Genomic DNA, 16,182 nt, shown 5'->3' on the forward strand with positions numbered 1-16,182 from the left:
CCGTGCCACACGAGACAAGGTGGCATTTCTTCCTACACGTGAAATCAGAAGGTTGGTTCCCTACTTTGTGCCTCTGACTCGGGAACACAGATACTTTAGGAAATCAACAGGTGCTTTGAAATTGATAGATAGAAAGATTAAATGTCTTTCTCCATGAACAGGTTTGAGGTACAATTAAATTGTTTAACATAATAAATTTGGTAAAATAGTAGAAAGATAAAATGAAATTATAATTAACTGTCATCAGGCCGCTTACCTCTTGAATTCTTGGTGACAGATCAGATAATATTTTCCCCCAGGATCGCAGATTGATACCTTGGGAACTGCTGTCTAGGAGTGTAGGAAGCTGTAATTGATAGGAAAAAATATTTAAAAAAAAAATAGATGAAGTTATACACACACATATCTGATCTCCAGTATGCTTGAAAAACATCTCCCTTCTTCCTGATAACAGGACCTTTTCTGCAAGATTGCTTTCAGAAACAAACTTCTTTTATCTGATTGAGAAAATCAAAGGCTCTTATTCCGAGTCACCCTGCTGAGCTAGTCAGTCACAAATAGTTTCATGGTGACATTAAATACGCCACAGTGATTCTGATTACTGGTTTAGTGACACCAAACAAGACTCCTGGAGGAAGGAAAACAGAGTGTAAAGGAAGGCTGCCTGCGGTGGTGCCCATCTGTTCACCTCTGGCTTTGTATATATTCTCAGGCTTCCTCATCATTGTTCACATCTTTGCTCTCTTTGTATCCTTTAATGCAGGTTGTGTTCCTTCCTCTGCTCAACACTACTTTCTTTTGTAAGAGATTCAACCAGTTACATCATCTTTCTTTTAAAGCTGCTGCTGGCTGCTTTAGAGAGAAATTCCCTTGCAGATTGTCCAGTAGGCAGCAGTTTTCTGGGGACTCCTGGCCCATGGGACAACACAGAACTGTTTATGCATTTTCCACAGTGGTGGGGAAGGTGGAAGTCCACTTGCTGGCTCTGAGATCCAGGGCCTATTGTGGACATCTTGTTTTCCGGAAACCAAGTTCAAGTCTTGAATGAATGACTTCATTTTTCATAGTTTCAAAATGATCGAATCACTGATCCTGTGTCTTTCAGGACTAAACATTGGTTTTCAAACTCAAGTGTGCATTTTGAGTAAACCTGGAGGGGAAAATGCATTTTAACGAGCGCAGCATGTAACTCTCATTCAAGTAATTGTGGACCGCAAACCACAACCTCAGTTTTTGTTTGCCAGTGCAGTTCTCCTGAATGTTGGGTGGATGGATCCAGCTGTGGCAAAGCAGAGAAGCAGGTAGAGTTAGGATTTAACCAGCCTTGCCTCCCGTTTCTAGATATGAGTCCTGCTCCTCCTTTTCATAATGTAGGTGCAGGGGTCCTCGCATTCTCTCTGACCCTGAAACTGAAGAATAAATGTAGCATTTCAGGTGTGTTTTCTAACTGTAAGATGATCATCTTTGTTATGCATGAGAGCTACACCGTAGATGGGAGAAGAATTTTCCACAGGAAGAACCAGCAAAGCCACCAATGAAACAATACCACTGAGTTGTATCTTCTCTCTTTAACCTTAACACTTGGCCTGGGCATTGGTCTTTCCACAACTTATTTCAAACTCCTTGGAAATATCTTCAGTGTATTCTGGGCAAAGCACTTTAATTCCTGATTTCTTTTTTTTCCCATAGGAGGGTGGGGCTGAGAAGAGTAGGTAGGAAAGGAGGAAGCAAGCCTCTCTAGCCTTCTCTCTTGCTTTTCCTCCAATAGCCTGGGCTTCTTTCTACATTCCCCAATATGTCAGTCTCCTTCTCATGCCTCCTACCTCTGCACACCATTCCCCCTGCCGTTCTCTGCCTGACAAATTTCTCATCCTTCAAGTCTCATTCCTAACATAACTATTTATGTGAAAGCCAGTTGTCCCCATGGTGGATTTAGACAATACTCTCTTCTCTATGCTCCTTGGCTCACCCTTGTTCTGGTCTATTCTTTTAGGGCACGCTGTTTCTTTCCTTCTTTGTAATCTTCACCACTGGTAATTATGCTATTGTTTACTCATCATCTGTTTCTCTTATTAGATGCTATGCTCCATGTAGACAGGAACCATGTCTGAGATTATACACACACACACACACACACACATATACACACACATATATATATACACACACACATATATACGTACATATATATGTATATATATAATTTGATGAATAAATGAATGACTTATAGCAACAAGCATATCAACTATATACATGATACTTCATGAAATGATATGTTTATTTAGGGCAGTATATTTGGGTTTTCCAAAGAAACAACTCCAATAGGATGTATATTTTTTATATATTATATATGGTTTATGTATATTTATATATTATATACAGCAATAACATTTTGTTCAACATTGTTTTGTTATAATATTGAAAAGATGTAATAGGAATTTAACTCTTGTTCATATCATTGAGCCTATGATAAAACTGGTTTTGTTATATGTTGTTTTGCTTAAAGTCGCAGAACCTATAGACGATGTTAAGGACTTACTGTATATAATATATGTCCATATATTATATGTGTGTGTGTGTGTGTGTGTATATATATACAGAGAGAGAGAGAGAGAGAGAGTGTTATTATGAAGAATTGGCGAATTGGCTTATGCAATTACGGAGGCTGCCAAATCTCAAGATCTGAAGGGTGAGGAGGCAGGCCGGAGACCCAGGAATAGCTAATGTTTCAGTTTGATTCTGAAGGCAGAAAAAAAGCCACTATTCCAGTTTGAAGGCCATCAGGCAGGAAGAATTTTCTCTTACTTGGGGGAGGGTCAGTCCTTTTTTTCTGTTCAGGCCTTCAAGTGATTGAATCAGGCCCTCTCACATTAGGGAGGGCAATCTGTTTTGCTCAGTCTATTCATTTACATGTTAATTTCAGCCAAAAGCACCCTCACAGAAACACCCAGGTTAACATTTGACTAAATATCTAGGCACTCCATTATCCAGTTAGGTTGACACAAAACGAACCATCACAGGCAGGGGGTCTTTTTATCTTTGTATAACTCAAACTTTTTATCCATTGTATTTTTTATAGTCACTCAGGAAACGTTTGTGAATCATAACACTGGGCAATGGAATGAAGTTTGCCTTAGAGGCTATGACTCATCTATGTCCAGTTAGAAAGGCTCTGCAAGATAAGTCTACTTTTAAGTTACCTTTTAATAAAAGAGCAAATAAATTTTGGTCTTTTCATCTTGAAGTCAAATTCCCCTACATTGAAGTCCTGTTAGAAGTGGATGCAATAAAGGAGTGATAAATTAATAACTTCCTGAAAATTCACAATTATTGTCTAGGTAGTTCTGAATCATATAACAGACTTTTTAAGAGATAAAAATAATAACTCCTTACTTACACGAAGTACATACAAAGTAAAGTCTCCCTGTAATCTGCATCTTCTCTCCAAGGGTAATCACGACTAACAATTAATTATGTGTCTCTCCAGAAGCACCAACCTTTAAACTTTATTTTTACATCTTCTCTGGTTGACAGTTCCACAGACCTCAGCATTTTGGCCACAGTTTTTAGTCCAATCACACTAGCTTATATGGCAGGGCTTGTAGAACACCCCGTCCTAAGTGAGGTTTTTGCTTTCTCTAAAGACTGAGGGTTCCCTCCAAGAATATGAGACAAGCACACCCCAAACCTACATTTTCATCATCCTGTTGTTTAAAAGCATCCTGATAAATCAAAAACATTCCATAAACATCGACTAGCACTGAATTTATGTGCTAGACATGAAAGATACAAAAATGAACAGATCTTTGTCATCATCAAGAAAATTGACATCGGTGGTCACAGTCAACCTCACATTCCCATCCCTTGCCCACAAACTGAGCTATATCACACCCACCCTCAGAAGCTACAGCGTCTCTTCTGTTTGAAAACAATCGCTGCACATAGGCTCTTGACTCTTTCTCTTACGCTTCTGTTGTGGCTTGACTCTCACTGTGGCAGAGCTTGCTGTTTGTCTACCCAACTTTGCTAAAGGTGATAATAGCTGGCTAAAAAAAACTACATTTCCCAGCCTCCCTATATGGAGTGTTCACATGATATAATTTTGACCAATAAGATATCAGGAGAAGTCATAGGGTGGGGCATTTGAGAAAGGTCTTTTAAAAAAATGTCTTCTGCTCTTTCCCTTCCCCTCGTCTGGAACACTGATGTGCTGGGGGAGGTAAGGCAGAAATCTGGAGATCACCAGATGACAAGCACATGCTAGAGATGCATGATAGAAAAGGAGAAAATTTGGGTTCTTGAGAAAATTTGTGGAATGACCCACAACAGGACTCTGCTTTGGGAGGAAAATGAAACCCGCTATTTTTCAGCATTCTGTTACATCCAATTGCAGTTTCTAAATGACATAGTTACACATTTGACAAATATATGTTGAGTGTCTGCTCTGTGCCAGCTGCTGGGGGTACAGCAACGAGCAAAGTAAAGCCCTTCCTTAATGAAGTTTACCTTCAAGAATCTCACTGAAGTATTTTCAGGCTTCCCATCATTATTATCGTGTATATGTGCTCAAGATGCTCACATATGAAAGAAAGAACTTTAGGAACTTTACTTCATCTCCATGTCTTCTACCTTCACCATGCTACTAAGAAGCTTTAACTAGAATCCCCAACTTCTTCCTAGTTTTTAAGTATAATTAATACTTTGGGTTCTTATTTTTCTTGACACTTTTGATCATGTCCTTTGCCTCCCTTGATGGCTGTGGAACTATTCTCACCTGGTTTGCTCCACTCCTTCTCCGCCTTTCTCACGAGCTCCTCTGCCTCCACTTTCTCCTTCAATGCTGAGGTTCTCAAGGCCCTTCGTACCCTACTCCTCTTCCTCTGCATGCTCTCCCTGGGTACTTTCATTTCCTTTATCGTTTAATCTGCTATCTTGTTGTTGATGACTTCTTCGTATGCATCTCCAACCCAGACCTCTCCCTCGAGCTCCAGACTTATACATCCAACTGTATGCTGGACATTTGTCCAGATTCGACTTATCCTAAATTGATCACATCATCTTCCCTCAACCAGCTTCTGCTTCCATATGCCTCTTTCAGTTGGTGGCACCACTTTCTGCCCAGTGACCAAAACTAGAAGCCTGAGAGTCATCACTGATCTTTTCCTATTTCAGTCATTGTCAATATCCCCAGCCTAAAAATCTAGGAACTGGTGCTGGGTCTCAGAGTGCAGCAGGATGAGCCCTCTGATTACAGAGAAAGTAGCCAAGGAATATCTAAAAGACTGCTTCAGGAGGAAGCTGGAACCAAGGACTAGAGTCTAAAAAAGCTGTGTGGAGAAAAAACAACCAGGTCCTAGATGATGAGGAGGTAACTAATAAGGGGCTAGGAGCCCAGAGGCATAGAAAATAAGGAACTGCCGCATTGATGCATCCAAAGAGATTGGACATCAATCAATCAGTCATCAGCTCCTGTCACTTTTAATTACTTCCCCTTCTTTGTGAATTTGTTGTCTGTTTTTCTCACTTTATTGTGGGCTGGACACTCTCTGTGGCTGTGTTTTGCCCAAGAGAACATCTTTTGTTCATTCCCTCTTCTTTACCTCCATGGGCTCTAGGCATACTGGTTTTAAAACTCCATCCCGCATTAATTCAACACATTGAAAAGCATCTGTTCTCTATCCATATCTATATTTATCAATATCTACCAATATAAATAGATAGCTATATGTACATTTTTTAAGACCCTTAATTTCCTCTTGAGATTATTTGGCCTTGAGTAATTCATTTAATGAATGATCTGGTATGATTTCCCTGCAATTATTGCAAATACTTGGACTGTTTATAAAGTGAGAAAACCTGAACTGGTTTTTGAATTTCAAATTTTATAAATACTAAATTTAACAATGATGTTTAATAATATTACCTTTCTTAAACATTCAATTTAATGTTTATTAATTTCAAATCTAAAGTTTTTCTTTGTATTTCATAGCCATAATTTCTTTTATTTTCCAGTCTCACACATTTTTGTAGGCCTCTGCAAATCTTTCAGCTCTTAGCTACTATGCCCATCACTTTAGGGCCTAATAGATAAAATGCCAACCAACCCCATTTTACCCCATCCTCACCCTACCCCTAGTAGCCAGAGTCAACTAATCTGAAGCCACTTAATTTTTCTCCAAAAGGTCTTCTTTCCCTTAATACCATGCTTTTCCTATCTTCCTTCCCCTTGGGTCAGGTGTTCCTCCTAGCTGCTCCTAGAGTTCTCAGTGCATTCATTTATCACTTTTACATTGGTTTGTTATTATTTTTAATGCATCTATCTCTCTACCACACTGTAAATCCACTAGACATAGAAATAGGCTTTATTTTTGTTTTTATATCCTCAGGGCATGGTACACAGTAGATGCTCAATAAATGTGTTGTATTAATTAATGAATAAATTAACTATAATCTAGTAGAAAAGAGACAGAGTCTATTAAGGTTTGGGGCCTCACGAGGTATGTCTTACAGGTATGATGGTGACTTACAGGAAGAGAGCAGTCAGTTCCACCGGGGGACAGGGAAGGTGACACTTGAGCTGATATTTGAAAGAATATCAGTTAACAATAATGAGGATGAGAGCAATATTTGTACATGGAAGGGGAAGGCAGTAATTCCAGGTGGAGGGAGAAATGTGAGGAGAGTCAGCAAGAGAGAGTGACTAGAGAGATGGCCAGATAAGAATAAGACCAGGAATCTGGGGGAGAGGGAACCAGAGGAACAATAGCTTGAGATGCATTTTTGCATCTGGTTAACACTTTCTTTTTCAATCTTGTTATTAATTTAATAATATTTATTATTCAAACATTTACTGAGCTCTAGCTGTGTGCCTAATGTTATAGCTGTGATTTTTTTCCTAGCTCTTTCCAGTGAAGATGATAAATAATGAGAGTCTTGTACTTACACCTTTGTTTTAGATACCACTTACATCTTACAACATTGCCCGGCCGCCCTAGGCAGCCCTCCATATAAATCTGGTCACCAGTTATCTGAATGATGTTGCCATTAATTATAAAATAACTTCCCCCAAACTCCCCTCAGTTCCCTACACCATTATCTATTCAAATTCTCATGTATTATTCTTGCCAAAAGAACCAGAAGAGAATGTTAAGTTTATGTGAATGGAAATTTGAAAATATTTCTGGAAAAAAAGGTCATAGACCAAATGGCAAGTCTCTCTCTCTCTCTCTCCGGTTCTCCTCCTCTCCTCCCGCCACACACACATACACACCACTGCTTCCTATGCCAAACAAGTTCTCTTAATTTCCCAAATAACAAGTAACACTTCCACGTCACAACTGTTCAGCACAAGTTCAAGGTCCGGTTAGGCTGAATATACAAATGGGTCTATGGAGAGGGCACATCTCTCTTATCTCCTATTAGTCATGCTTGGTTTGAGGGCATCCCTGGGCCTTGATCCTATACCTAAGAGATGAAAACAGGGCCCTAGCCAGTAGCCAAGAAGATTCTGATTACTCGAGGTCTGTTTGGGTTCTCAGGGGGCAAGAAACATGCTATCCTTTGGGACTGTGTAATATATTTTTTTTCTGAAGGCAGAATAAAACATATTAGCTACTGAAAAAAAAAAAATCTTGTTCGGGTAGTATTTACTGATGCTTTGGATTTATTGGATTAATTAAACAGATGCTATGCTGCCAGCACACAAAAAGATGTTTTTTTGAGTTGAATTCTTTGTTTTACTTTCTCCGATTCAAAGAAGGCCTGGAAAACAGTATTGATTTCTAAGTTGAGGATTTACTTAACATAAGGGTAACTAGGTAGCCTTACGTTAAAAGTCTCTTTACAGGGATGACATGGCCTCTGGGAGCTGGTGGAAGGTTCTAGAGTGAAGGACATGCTGCTATCTTGAAAGCACCCAGAAAGAGGTAAAAAGCAGATGAACTGGCAAACAGACAGTGTGACCCACTGTGCTGAGTCCTAGGCTACTGCTACAGGAAATCCAGATTTATCCGGGAGAGAAATTGTTGCTAGGCTACTGGGAGACTGTGGATTTAAAGCATGTTTGTTGCAACCAGACAGTTGTTAAGCATCAGATGAAAAGAGAGGAAGCCGGCTTCAGTGGTGAGGGGGCAACCAGAGGGGACACCCTGAGTACCAGGAAATGCGTCATGAGTGGAGAATTGAGACTAAATCACTCAGAGGTGAGGGGGAAATGCCAAACTGTCTCTAAAAGGAGAGGTCACAGAGACATGCTGTCTTCCAGGACTGGAAGAGACAGAGAGTCTAATGACAGGGTGGGCTCTAGGGTATGTGAACAGACAAGTTATGGGACTTTCTTTGGCTCAACAGAAACTAGACCTTTTTCTCTCTATTGTGACTTCAGTCCCAGTATTTGTGTTTGATGAAAACAAAACTGAGTTTGGAATTTAGGAGCAGTCAAAAGGTCACTCCATGAGACAAAAACTTCTTGCTAGTCTGAGGAGTCTGAAGAAGAATGTCCCACCTAAGTGTTCGAGGAGGACATTTCTGAGAGTGGAACAATAATGGGGGGACAGTGGGGCTCTCTGCAAAGTGGCTGTATTCTTGCTTTGGCAAGAACAAAAATGCTTTTTGTTTCAAAGTGCTTTTCCATCTCTTCTCTAATGTGAATGTCACTACCATCCCATAAGATATGTAACGTAGGTCTTGTTATCTTGATCTTACAGATAGGGAGGCTGAGATCCTTTTAAATGACAGCAAGTTAGGAAGTTAAGGGCCAACCCAGAGCCAGGACCAGTCTCCTGGCCACCAAGGGATCTTCGTGTGCTGCAGCAGGCTGCCCACTCTTTGGTCCTCTTACCATTGGGTCCCACGCTCAGGGGAAAAACTGATGACTTCATAAGGAGAGTTAAGGAAGAATTTGTGTCTATACTGAGACACTTCAGAAAAGAACATGTATTAATGGTAGGCAGGAAAGAAATTTTAATGGAAAAGCTCTTAACTTGGCATCTGCCTTCATAGGTTCCATGAGACACACCTGTGAACTTATATTTCTCTAGGGAAAAGGTTTAGAGCTGTTGTCAGATTCTCAAAGGTAGTCCTAACTCATAAAAAGGTTAAGAACTACTCTTATATAGAGATAAGAAATATAAGAGGTTAAAATCTTTCTTAAAACCCATTTACCGTGGAGAGAACCTGATACCTACCTAATAAGCTGATGCTCAAACTATATCTACTGAATAAAGGCCAGGACTCCAGGACCCATTATCCTAAGAGCAGCCTTCACATGGGCCTGCTAGTGACCTAAGTGACTTCAGTTTTGACCTCTCAGTACTTGTTTCTTTTTAAATTCATAAAAACAACATATGATCTGTCACAAAAATAAGCTCTGACCTACTGTATGCCCGGAGCCTAAAAGAAGTCAAGGCAGGCCCAAGACAATCAAGCCCATAGCTAATGTACATTAATATTCCTTCCTCCTATTGCCTTTTTATTTCTTTATTGAAATCTGTTGACCCAGGGGAGATTTTGATTGTAATAGACACAGTTTTGTAGCAGTAGGCAGAAACAAATACTAATGCTGTAAATCAAATATGCTTGCTGTGGCTTAATAATTTTTTTTTAAAAAATATTATTTTCTGACTTTGTTTTTGTCTAATGGCCCTCCCCTCCCTGCCCCCATCTCTAATCACCCCCACCCCCCCACATGCTGCTGGCACTGGGCATCACTCCTTTCTCTTCCTCCCTCCCAAAAACATGCATGACACGAAGTGGGAGAAAGTTGACAGACCAAAGATTTAGAAATCGTAAGGGAGAGGAAACCATAAAGTTAAGTCATCAATGGGACGTCAGCGTAAAATCCTGGAGATGCGGGCTTTTCCAGAGAATTTTGACACAGCAGTATCATTCGAAAATTGAAACACAGAGTTGGTACTTAATAAACTTCAACCATCACAGAGAGCAGAAACCACAGCCAGCTCACCCTGGGCAGCGTGGAGTCCACCCACATTTATTCCCCATGATTCAGGAATTTAGGACGCAGAGCCAAGAACAAAGCAGGTCATTGAAAGGAGCATGGAGTCAGGACCCCCAAGACTGGGTCCTTTCTTCCCCAGAACGCAGTGTTCAGCCACTCCGTAGTCAAAGAGACACGGGCAAAATGAAGTCAGAAAATTAAAAACCGTGACAGAGTAATAGTTGAGGGGAAGGAAAGAAAGCTGAATCATGCCGCCCTGGAAGCAGCTGCAAAGGGGAAAACCATGGGCCAAAATGCCGGGGAAGCCAGATTTCCTCTATCAACAACCATCGAGAGGAGGGAAGGGAGGGAAAATCAGATTTCCCAGCAGTGTGGCAGGTCTTGGCACCCGCCTCAGTTCCCCGCTGAACTTCCACAAATAAACATCAGAACAGAAGGGACAGATTTGCTTCTCAGCAAGATTTCAAAGCTGTGCACCAGAGTCGAGAGAAAACAGGAAGGATCTAGAAGGAGGAGAAGGAGGAAAAGGGGCAAGCTTACCTCCAGGCAAATCAGATGGGAAACATCCCAACCCCTCATCCAAAACCGACACATCATTTTTTATGAGGTGTGAAACGTTTTAGGCAGCGTTGGCAGTCCTGGCACTATGGGCCCAGGTCTCAGTTCCTGGGTTACAAGCTTGGGGTGGTAAGACCACAGGTGAAGACAAGCCTTTTTCAGCTCTCAACTGAGGTGAAACCTGGAGGGGCTAAATCCCTCTGGAAGAAATCCAGCCACCTGGCTGCATATTTCTTTCCCAGCCCACCTAGGTCACTGGACATTCGATATGCGTGTGTGCGCATTCATGTGTGTGCGTGCTCGTGTGCTTGAGTGTCCTTATGGGGATGGGTGGGGTGGAGTAAGGCCATGGTCTTGCATTTGGATTATCTGAAAATGACAACACTTACTCTGACTCCAAGGGGCCGAGGAAAAACACAGCTGGTCCCAGTTGATGCTAACCCCCAAAACCTCTCTCCGATTCTCTCAGCTCCCCAATTCCTGGGGCTGGAAGTTGAGCTCTCATTGGCTACACACACACACACACACACACACACACACAGCTCCTTACACAACAGGGGTAGGTAGCGTCACAGTAGTTTACTGGGATTGGTCCCTCTTTCTTTGTTAATGAGCACTGACTTGGCATTTACTAAAACCTTATTTATACACTGGCCTACGTGCTATGAGAAACAGCCCGGCGGAACAGAAGGCCCAGCATTCCCTGCACTGGCGCTCTGCGTGGCTGCCTGCCAACCAGCTGCAATAACAGTCTTATCCCAGGGAGGCCCCGCCCCTGGCCTCGAAGCAGCCCCTGCCTCCCCGACGCCCCTCTCAGAGTTGGGGGGAGGACTGGGCTCTGCCCTGAGCCTTTCTGTGCTGCCTCAAGGTTGTTCTAAAAACACTGATAGGAGCAATAAAGGGAGCAATAAAAGCAAAAATCCTGCCTTAATGCTGTAATTTATTTTAGGTTTCCTTATTAGTAATTTTTTTTTTTTTTTGATGTTTAGCTACTTCGTCCATTTGTCGAATGGAAAAGCACATTTGAAGAGCACCAATCAAGGTGTTTGTCCTCTTTGCTAGGGTCCCATGTGTCCTGTCTTGGTCCGGCCTTTCCCCGTAGGGATGAGCAAGAGCAAGAAGATGGCGGGTAGGGGGTGTCCTCCAGGCCCTTCTCCAACTAGTTTCATTCTAGCCAGTCTCTGGGGCCACTCGCCAACTTCATAAAGAGAATGGAAGAGATGATGTGTCTCCACAGCACCCTGGTCTTATGGGGGATCAAATGAAAGTGCTTCGAAGCCTTAGAGACACTTGGGGGTAGTAGTATTATTATGCTTGCTCTACAGAGGTTGATTAGGACTGTAAATCAAACTCCTGTGTTCTAGGTCAGTAATTCTCAGCCCTGGCTGGACATTGAAATGATATTGGGAAGCTCTGAAAAATACTAAAGGCCAACTGAGTCAGAATCACGGTGGGTGGGAGCCGGGCATTCACAGTCCTTAAAAGCCCCTCAGGTAATTCAATGTGCATCCCCGCTGGAAATCATTGATCTGGGGCCCCAATGTTGTCGGTGTTGGCATTTCTAAGCTGCGCTGCTGGGACATGGTCTATTTGCTGGTCTGGGCTAACTGAGAGTTCAGCGAGGGCGGGAGGGGCATGCCTGGCGCCTTGGCCTCAGCACATGCCTGGAGCCTTGCGGGCATCCAGTTAAAGTTTAAGTGTGTGGACATGTGTACAGGGATGGTGAGTGGGCGTGCAGAACCTATCTCAGGTCAGTGAGGGTGACTGGTTAAAGTTCTCCTCTGGTTTCTTAACTCTAGTACTTGCCGGAGCAGAATATTTATCAGAAAAGATGGACCAGAAAGATGGACCTTTCTGGTCCATCTTTTCTGATAAATATTGTGAAGCCGGAGGCCTGAGTTTGGGTTCAGCCCCTAATGAACAGTTTACCTAGGTCCCCCTTTATCCTGATATTTCTAGAACTGTCACCCCAGAATTGCTGGTCATGCCCCACAAGTGCATTTACCCTATACTAGCAGCCAGGGTCCTTCAAAAAATGACACAAGACTCTGCTCCTTCTCCAGCGACCAGAGGATCGCACAACCCCAGGTGCCCAGGGAACCTCCAACAGCTCTGCAAACACAAGCACTGTTCTCCCAGCTGTATATGATAGGAGGTCTTTATCATCTTACTCATCCTTCTGTCTGATTCTGAAAACAAACCAAGGACTGTGTCTAAAATCATTTTTTTAAAAACTTTGGACAGAGAAGTTTGAACCACATGGCTTTTTATTCTCCCTGCAGCATGGGGAGCCGAGAGACCTTTTCTGTGGTCCTGGGTTCTCAGTGGTGGTGGCTTCTGTAGGTGCCAATCCCTCTTACCACTGTGGAGCCCCATACCGATGAGCCGGGAACATCGTAGAGTAACATTAAGAGAAAGTCAAACTTTGAAAGAGACAAAGTGTGAACTCTTCCAGAAACTGAGAGGTCTTGGTTTTTTTTTTTGTTTCACTTAAAAAAGCCTTCGGCTTGCTTTTTAAAATGAGCTGAGAGAAGGTTTTCTGGGACTTGAGAGAGAGTATAAAAAGGCAAAACACAAATTTCTCAACCAAGCTCTCAGTGACTGACATTCCCCATAACTCAGTTCTAGAAACTAAAATGTAGGCACAAGAAAAAAAACACAATTTAATGCTAGAAGCATTATATATGTCACTTTCTCTGAAGGATTCTAATTTTGAGTGTTTCTTAAAGCATGCCCTACCATGACCTACATCAGAATCACCTGAATTAGTCTCTGGGGGTGGAAATTTGGAATTTATACATTTTACCAGCTTCTCCGATGATTTTCATATACTCTGAGGTATGAGAATAGCTGCTCTGCCCCTCTTTTACATAATTCCCTCTCATCTTATCCTCTAGCAAAAGAGATTTCAGGTCTCCAAAAAGTATGTCTGGGATGCAACACAGGGTTGAACTAGATCCAAATTTTTGAGACTATGAAATTTTCTTTGTTATTTTTTTTTCTACCCAGAAACAACAAACTTTGCGGTCTAGAGCAGACCCAGAGGAGAGAGAGTGAAGCTCTTATTTATTAAACGCTTTGCATATATTTTTTCATGTATCTTTTCCTACCACTCCATAAGGTGCTATATTTGTTTTATAGGTGAGTGATGGAGCCAGGGGCCATATCTTGCCCATGACCAACTAGCTAAAATATGGTGGGGCAGAGAGTCAAACCAGGCCTCTTTTTCCTTTAAAGATGCTATCAGTCAAGATTCCTTGGGCCTTTGGAGCCTGGAGCTTTCTCAAGAATTGTCTTGAACACCAAGCTTACGATCTCCCCAACTCTCAATTCACAGGTCCCTGATGGCCTGGAACCAGGTCCTGCTGTCTCAGGAATTACCTTCCAAGGGGCAAGCAGTTCAGTTCCTCGCTTACCACACGGAAGAGCTTGAAGAAGTCCACGTTGGCATACAGAGTGTCTTCCACCCACTGTAAGGTGCCCTGGGAGAGGGAGCACATGGCATCACGTACTGTCTGTGCTCCACGTCTCTGGCTGAAGATTATGAAGCGCTCCAGGAGGGCCTCACTGCAGGCGATGTCCTTCAGCACCAGGTCTGGGACTCCATGAGCAAACTGCAAGAAGGAGAAGCGACACTGGAAGCCTGCCTGTCACAGGAGGATACTGATCCCCCAAAGATGTCCACATCTTCACCCACAGTCCCTGTAAATGCATTACGTTGCATGGCAAGGGGGCTTAAGATTACAGATGAAATTAAGGTTGCTAATCAGCTGACTTTAAAATAAGGACATTATTTTGGATTATCCGGGTGGGCCCAATGTAATCTCAAGGGTCTTTCAGTTTGTGGAAGAGGGAGGCAGAAGAAACAATGTCAAGAGTAATGTGACATGAGGAAGATATAACTAGCCACAGCTGGCCTTGTAAATAAAAGGAAGCCAAAGGATGTGGAGGGTCTCTGAAAACTGGAAAATGGATTTCCCTCTAAACCTCGCCCCCCAGTAAGGAACATAGCCTTGTCAACACCTTGATTTTCAGACTTCTGACCTCTAGAACCAGAAGATAATAAATTTTTGTTCTTTTAAGCCATCAAGTTTACGGTAATTTGTTATAGTATAGCAGCAACAGAAAACTAATACACTCTCAAGCTTCATTTTATTAGAGAGCCATTTAAAATTTGAGAGATTCCCTTCTTAGTACACAATGCTAAGGTGATATCAGTACCTACTCCCTGAAGCTGACGTGGGGGTGTGGCTAGAATGCATTTGGAGTGATGGAGAATAATCGGCCCCCTCCTTTCTCACCAGATTTAGCAAGTAAAAACACTGGACGTCCAGTTAAAATTGAATTTCAGATAAACAATGAACAATTTTTAGTATAAGTATGTCCCAAATAGTCCAAATGAGACATACATATGTTAAAAATTTATTTGAAATTCAAATTAAACTAGGCATTCTGTATTTTATCGGATGACCCTAACCCTTGGATACCCCACATCCTACAGTTCCTGTGGAGTTCATGGACAGTGACTCTTTAACCATAATCCCTACAATGGCCTCCAGAGGTTAAGGGGGTCTCAACACTGGCCAAGTATCCTTGATCAGCTAGCACAGTAACTGACCTCTTAGAGTTCTGAAGGCCAAGCAGAGGGCAAGACCCTGAGTACCGTGAACAGGTTCATGAGCTTCCCTGGCTTCTGAAATCTCCCCATGGCTTCCAATCACATAGCCCTCTAGGCTGGAAAGCATAGTAGGCCCAGGCTCTGCTACCCGCTGCATGGAGACTGTCTGGGCCACAGATGGAAGCCTGGTTCTTAAACGAGGCACTGGTCACGGCCCACGCTGGGTTGGTGTGGACGCCATCAATCTCAGGGAACCATCACTAGGTGCATATTCCACAGAGCCTTCCTGTTTTTCCCACATTTTACTTCTTATCGCCAAGCAAAATCCTACCCCTCCCTAATTCCAGAGTCTGAAGCATTTTGAGGTTAAGGGAACTAATGAGCTAATTTTGTCCAAACCTCTAATATGTCAGGGGAGAAAAGTGACGGGGAAGGGGTTAGGTGACTTGAGAAGGTTACACAACAGGCTATTGAGAAAGCTGGGACACCACAAAGGGCCCCAGCTCATTCCTTCACTCAGTCAGTCATTCATTCATTCAGTGCTCACTCACTGAGTTCCCACTCTGCAGGGACTAGGGTAGTTGTTGGGGATACAGAGAGAATAAAGTGAGTTTTCTGCTTTCCAGGGAGCTCCCTGGCTAGCTGGAAACACAGGTAAATAAGTAACAGTAAATTCCAGATTGAGCATAGTGAAACCAGAGCATAGAAGAGTGGGGATAAGAATAGCTAGCATTTATTGAGCGTTTACTGTGTGCCAGGCACTTTTCCAAGTATTTTACATAGATTAATTCTTTTAACTCCCACGACAACCATATATGGTAGGCATTTTTTCAAATCTCCACTTTACAAATGGAAACAGGGGCACAGAGTGGTGAATTAACTTGCTGGAGGTCACACAGTTAACTGTGTGGCCTTGCTGAGATTTGAACCTACAGCTCATGCTTAACCATTACCTGTTAGCTCTGTCTAGCAGGGCAGAAGGAGGGGTTAGGACAAAGAAAGGAGGATTTAGAAATGATTTAACAGAGGAGGTGACATTTGAGCTGAGCTT

General features: G+C 42.4%; 1 protein-coding gene across 1 annotated transcript in view; it reads right to left on the reverse strand.

Annotated features, from left to right (window-relative positions):
- Positions 1-16,182, reverse strand: part of ABCA4 (ATP binding cassette subfamily A member 4) — a 123,124-nt gene that overhangs the window by 87,522 nt on the left and 19,420 nt on the right. The window contains exons 6-7 of the mRNA XM_023528133.1: positions 13,930-14,127; positions 257-346 (exon numbers count right to left, since the gene is read on the reverse strand). Of these exons, the coding sequence (XP_023383901.1) occupies positions 257-346; positions 13,930-14,127 (288 nt within the window). The remainder of the gene's footprint in view (positions 1-256; positions 347-13,929; positions 14,128-16,182) is intronic.

Source organism: Pteropus vampyrus, unplaced genomic scaffold, assembly GCF_000151845.1.
Source record: "Pteropus vampyrus isolate Shadow unplaced genomic scaffold, Pvam_2.0 Scaffold22, whole genome shotgun sequence".
NCBI lineage: Eukaryota > Metazoa > Chordata > Mammalia > Chiroptera > Pteropodidae > Pteropus > Pteropus vampyrus.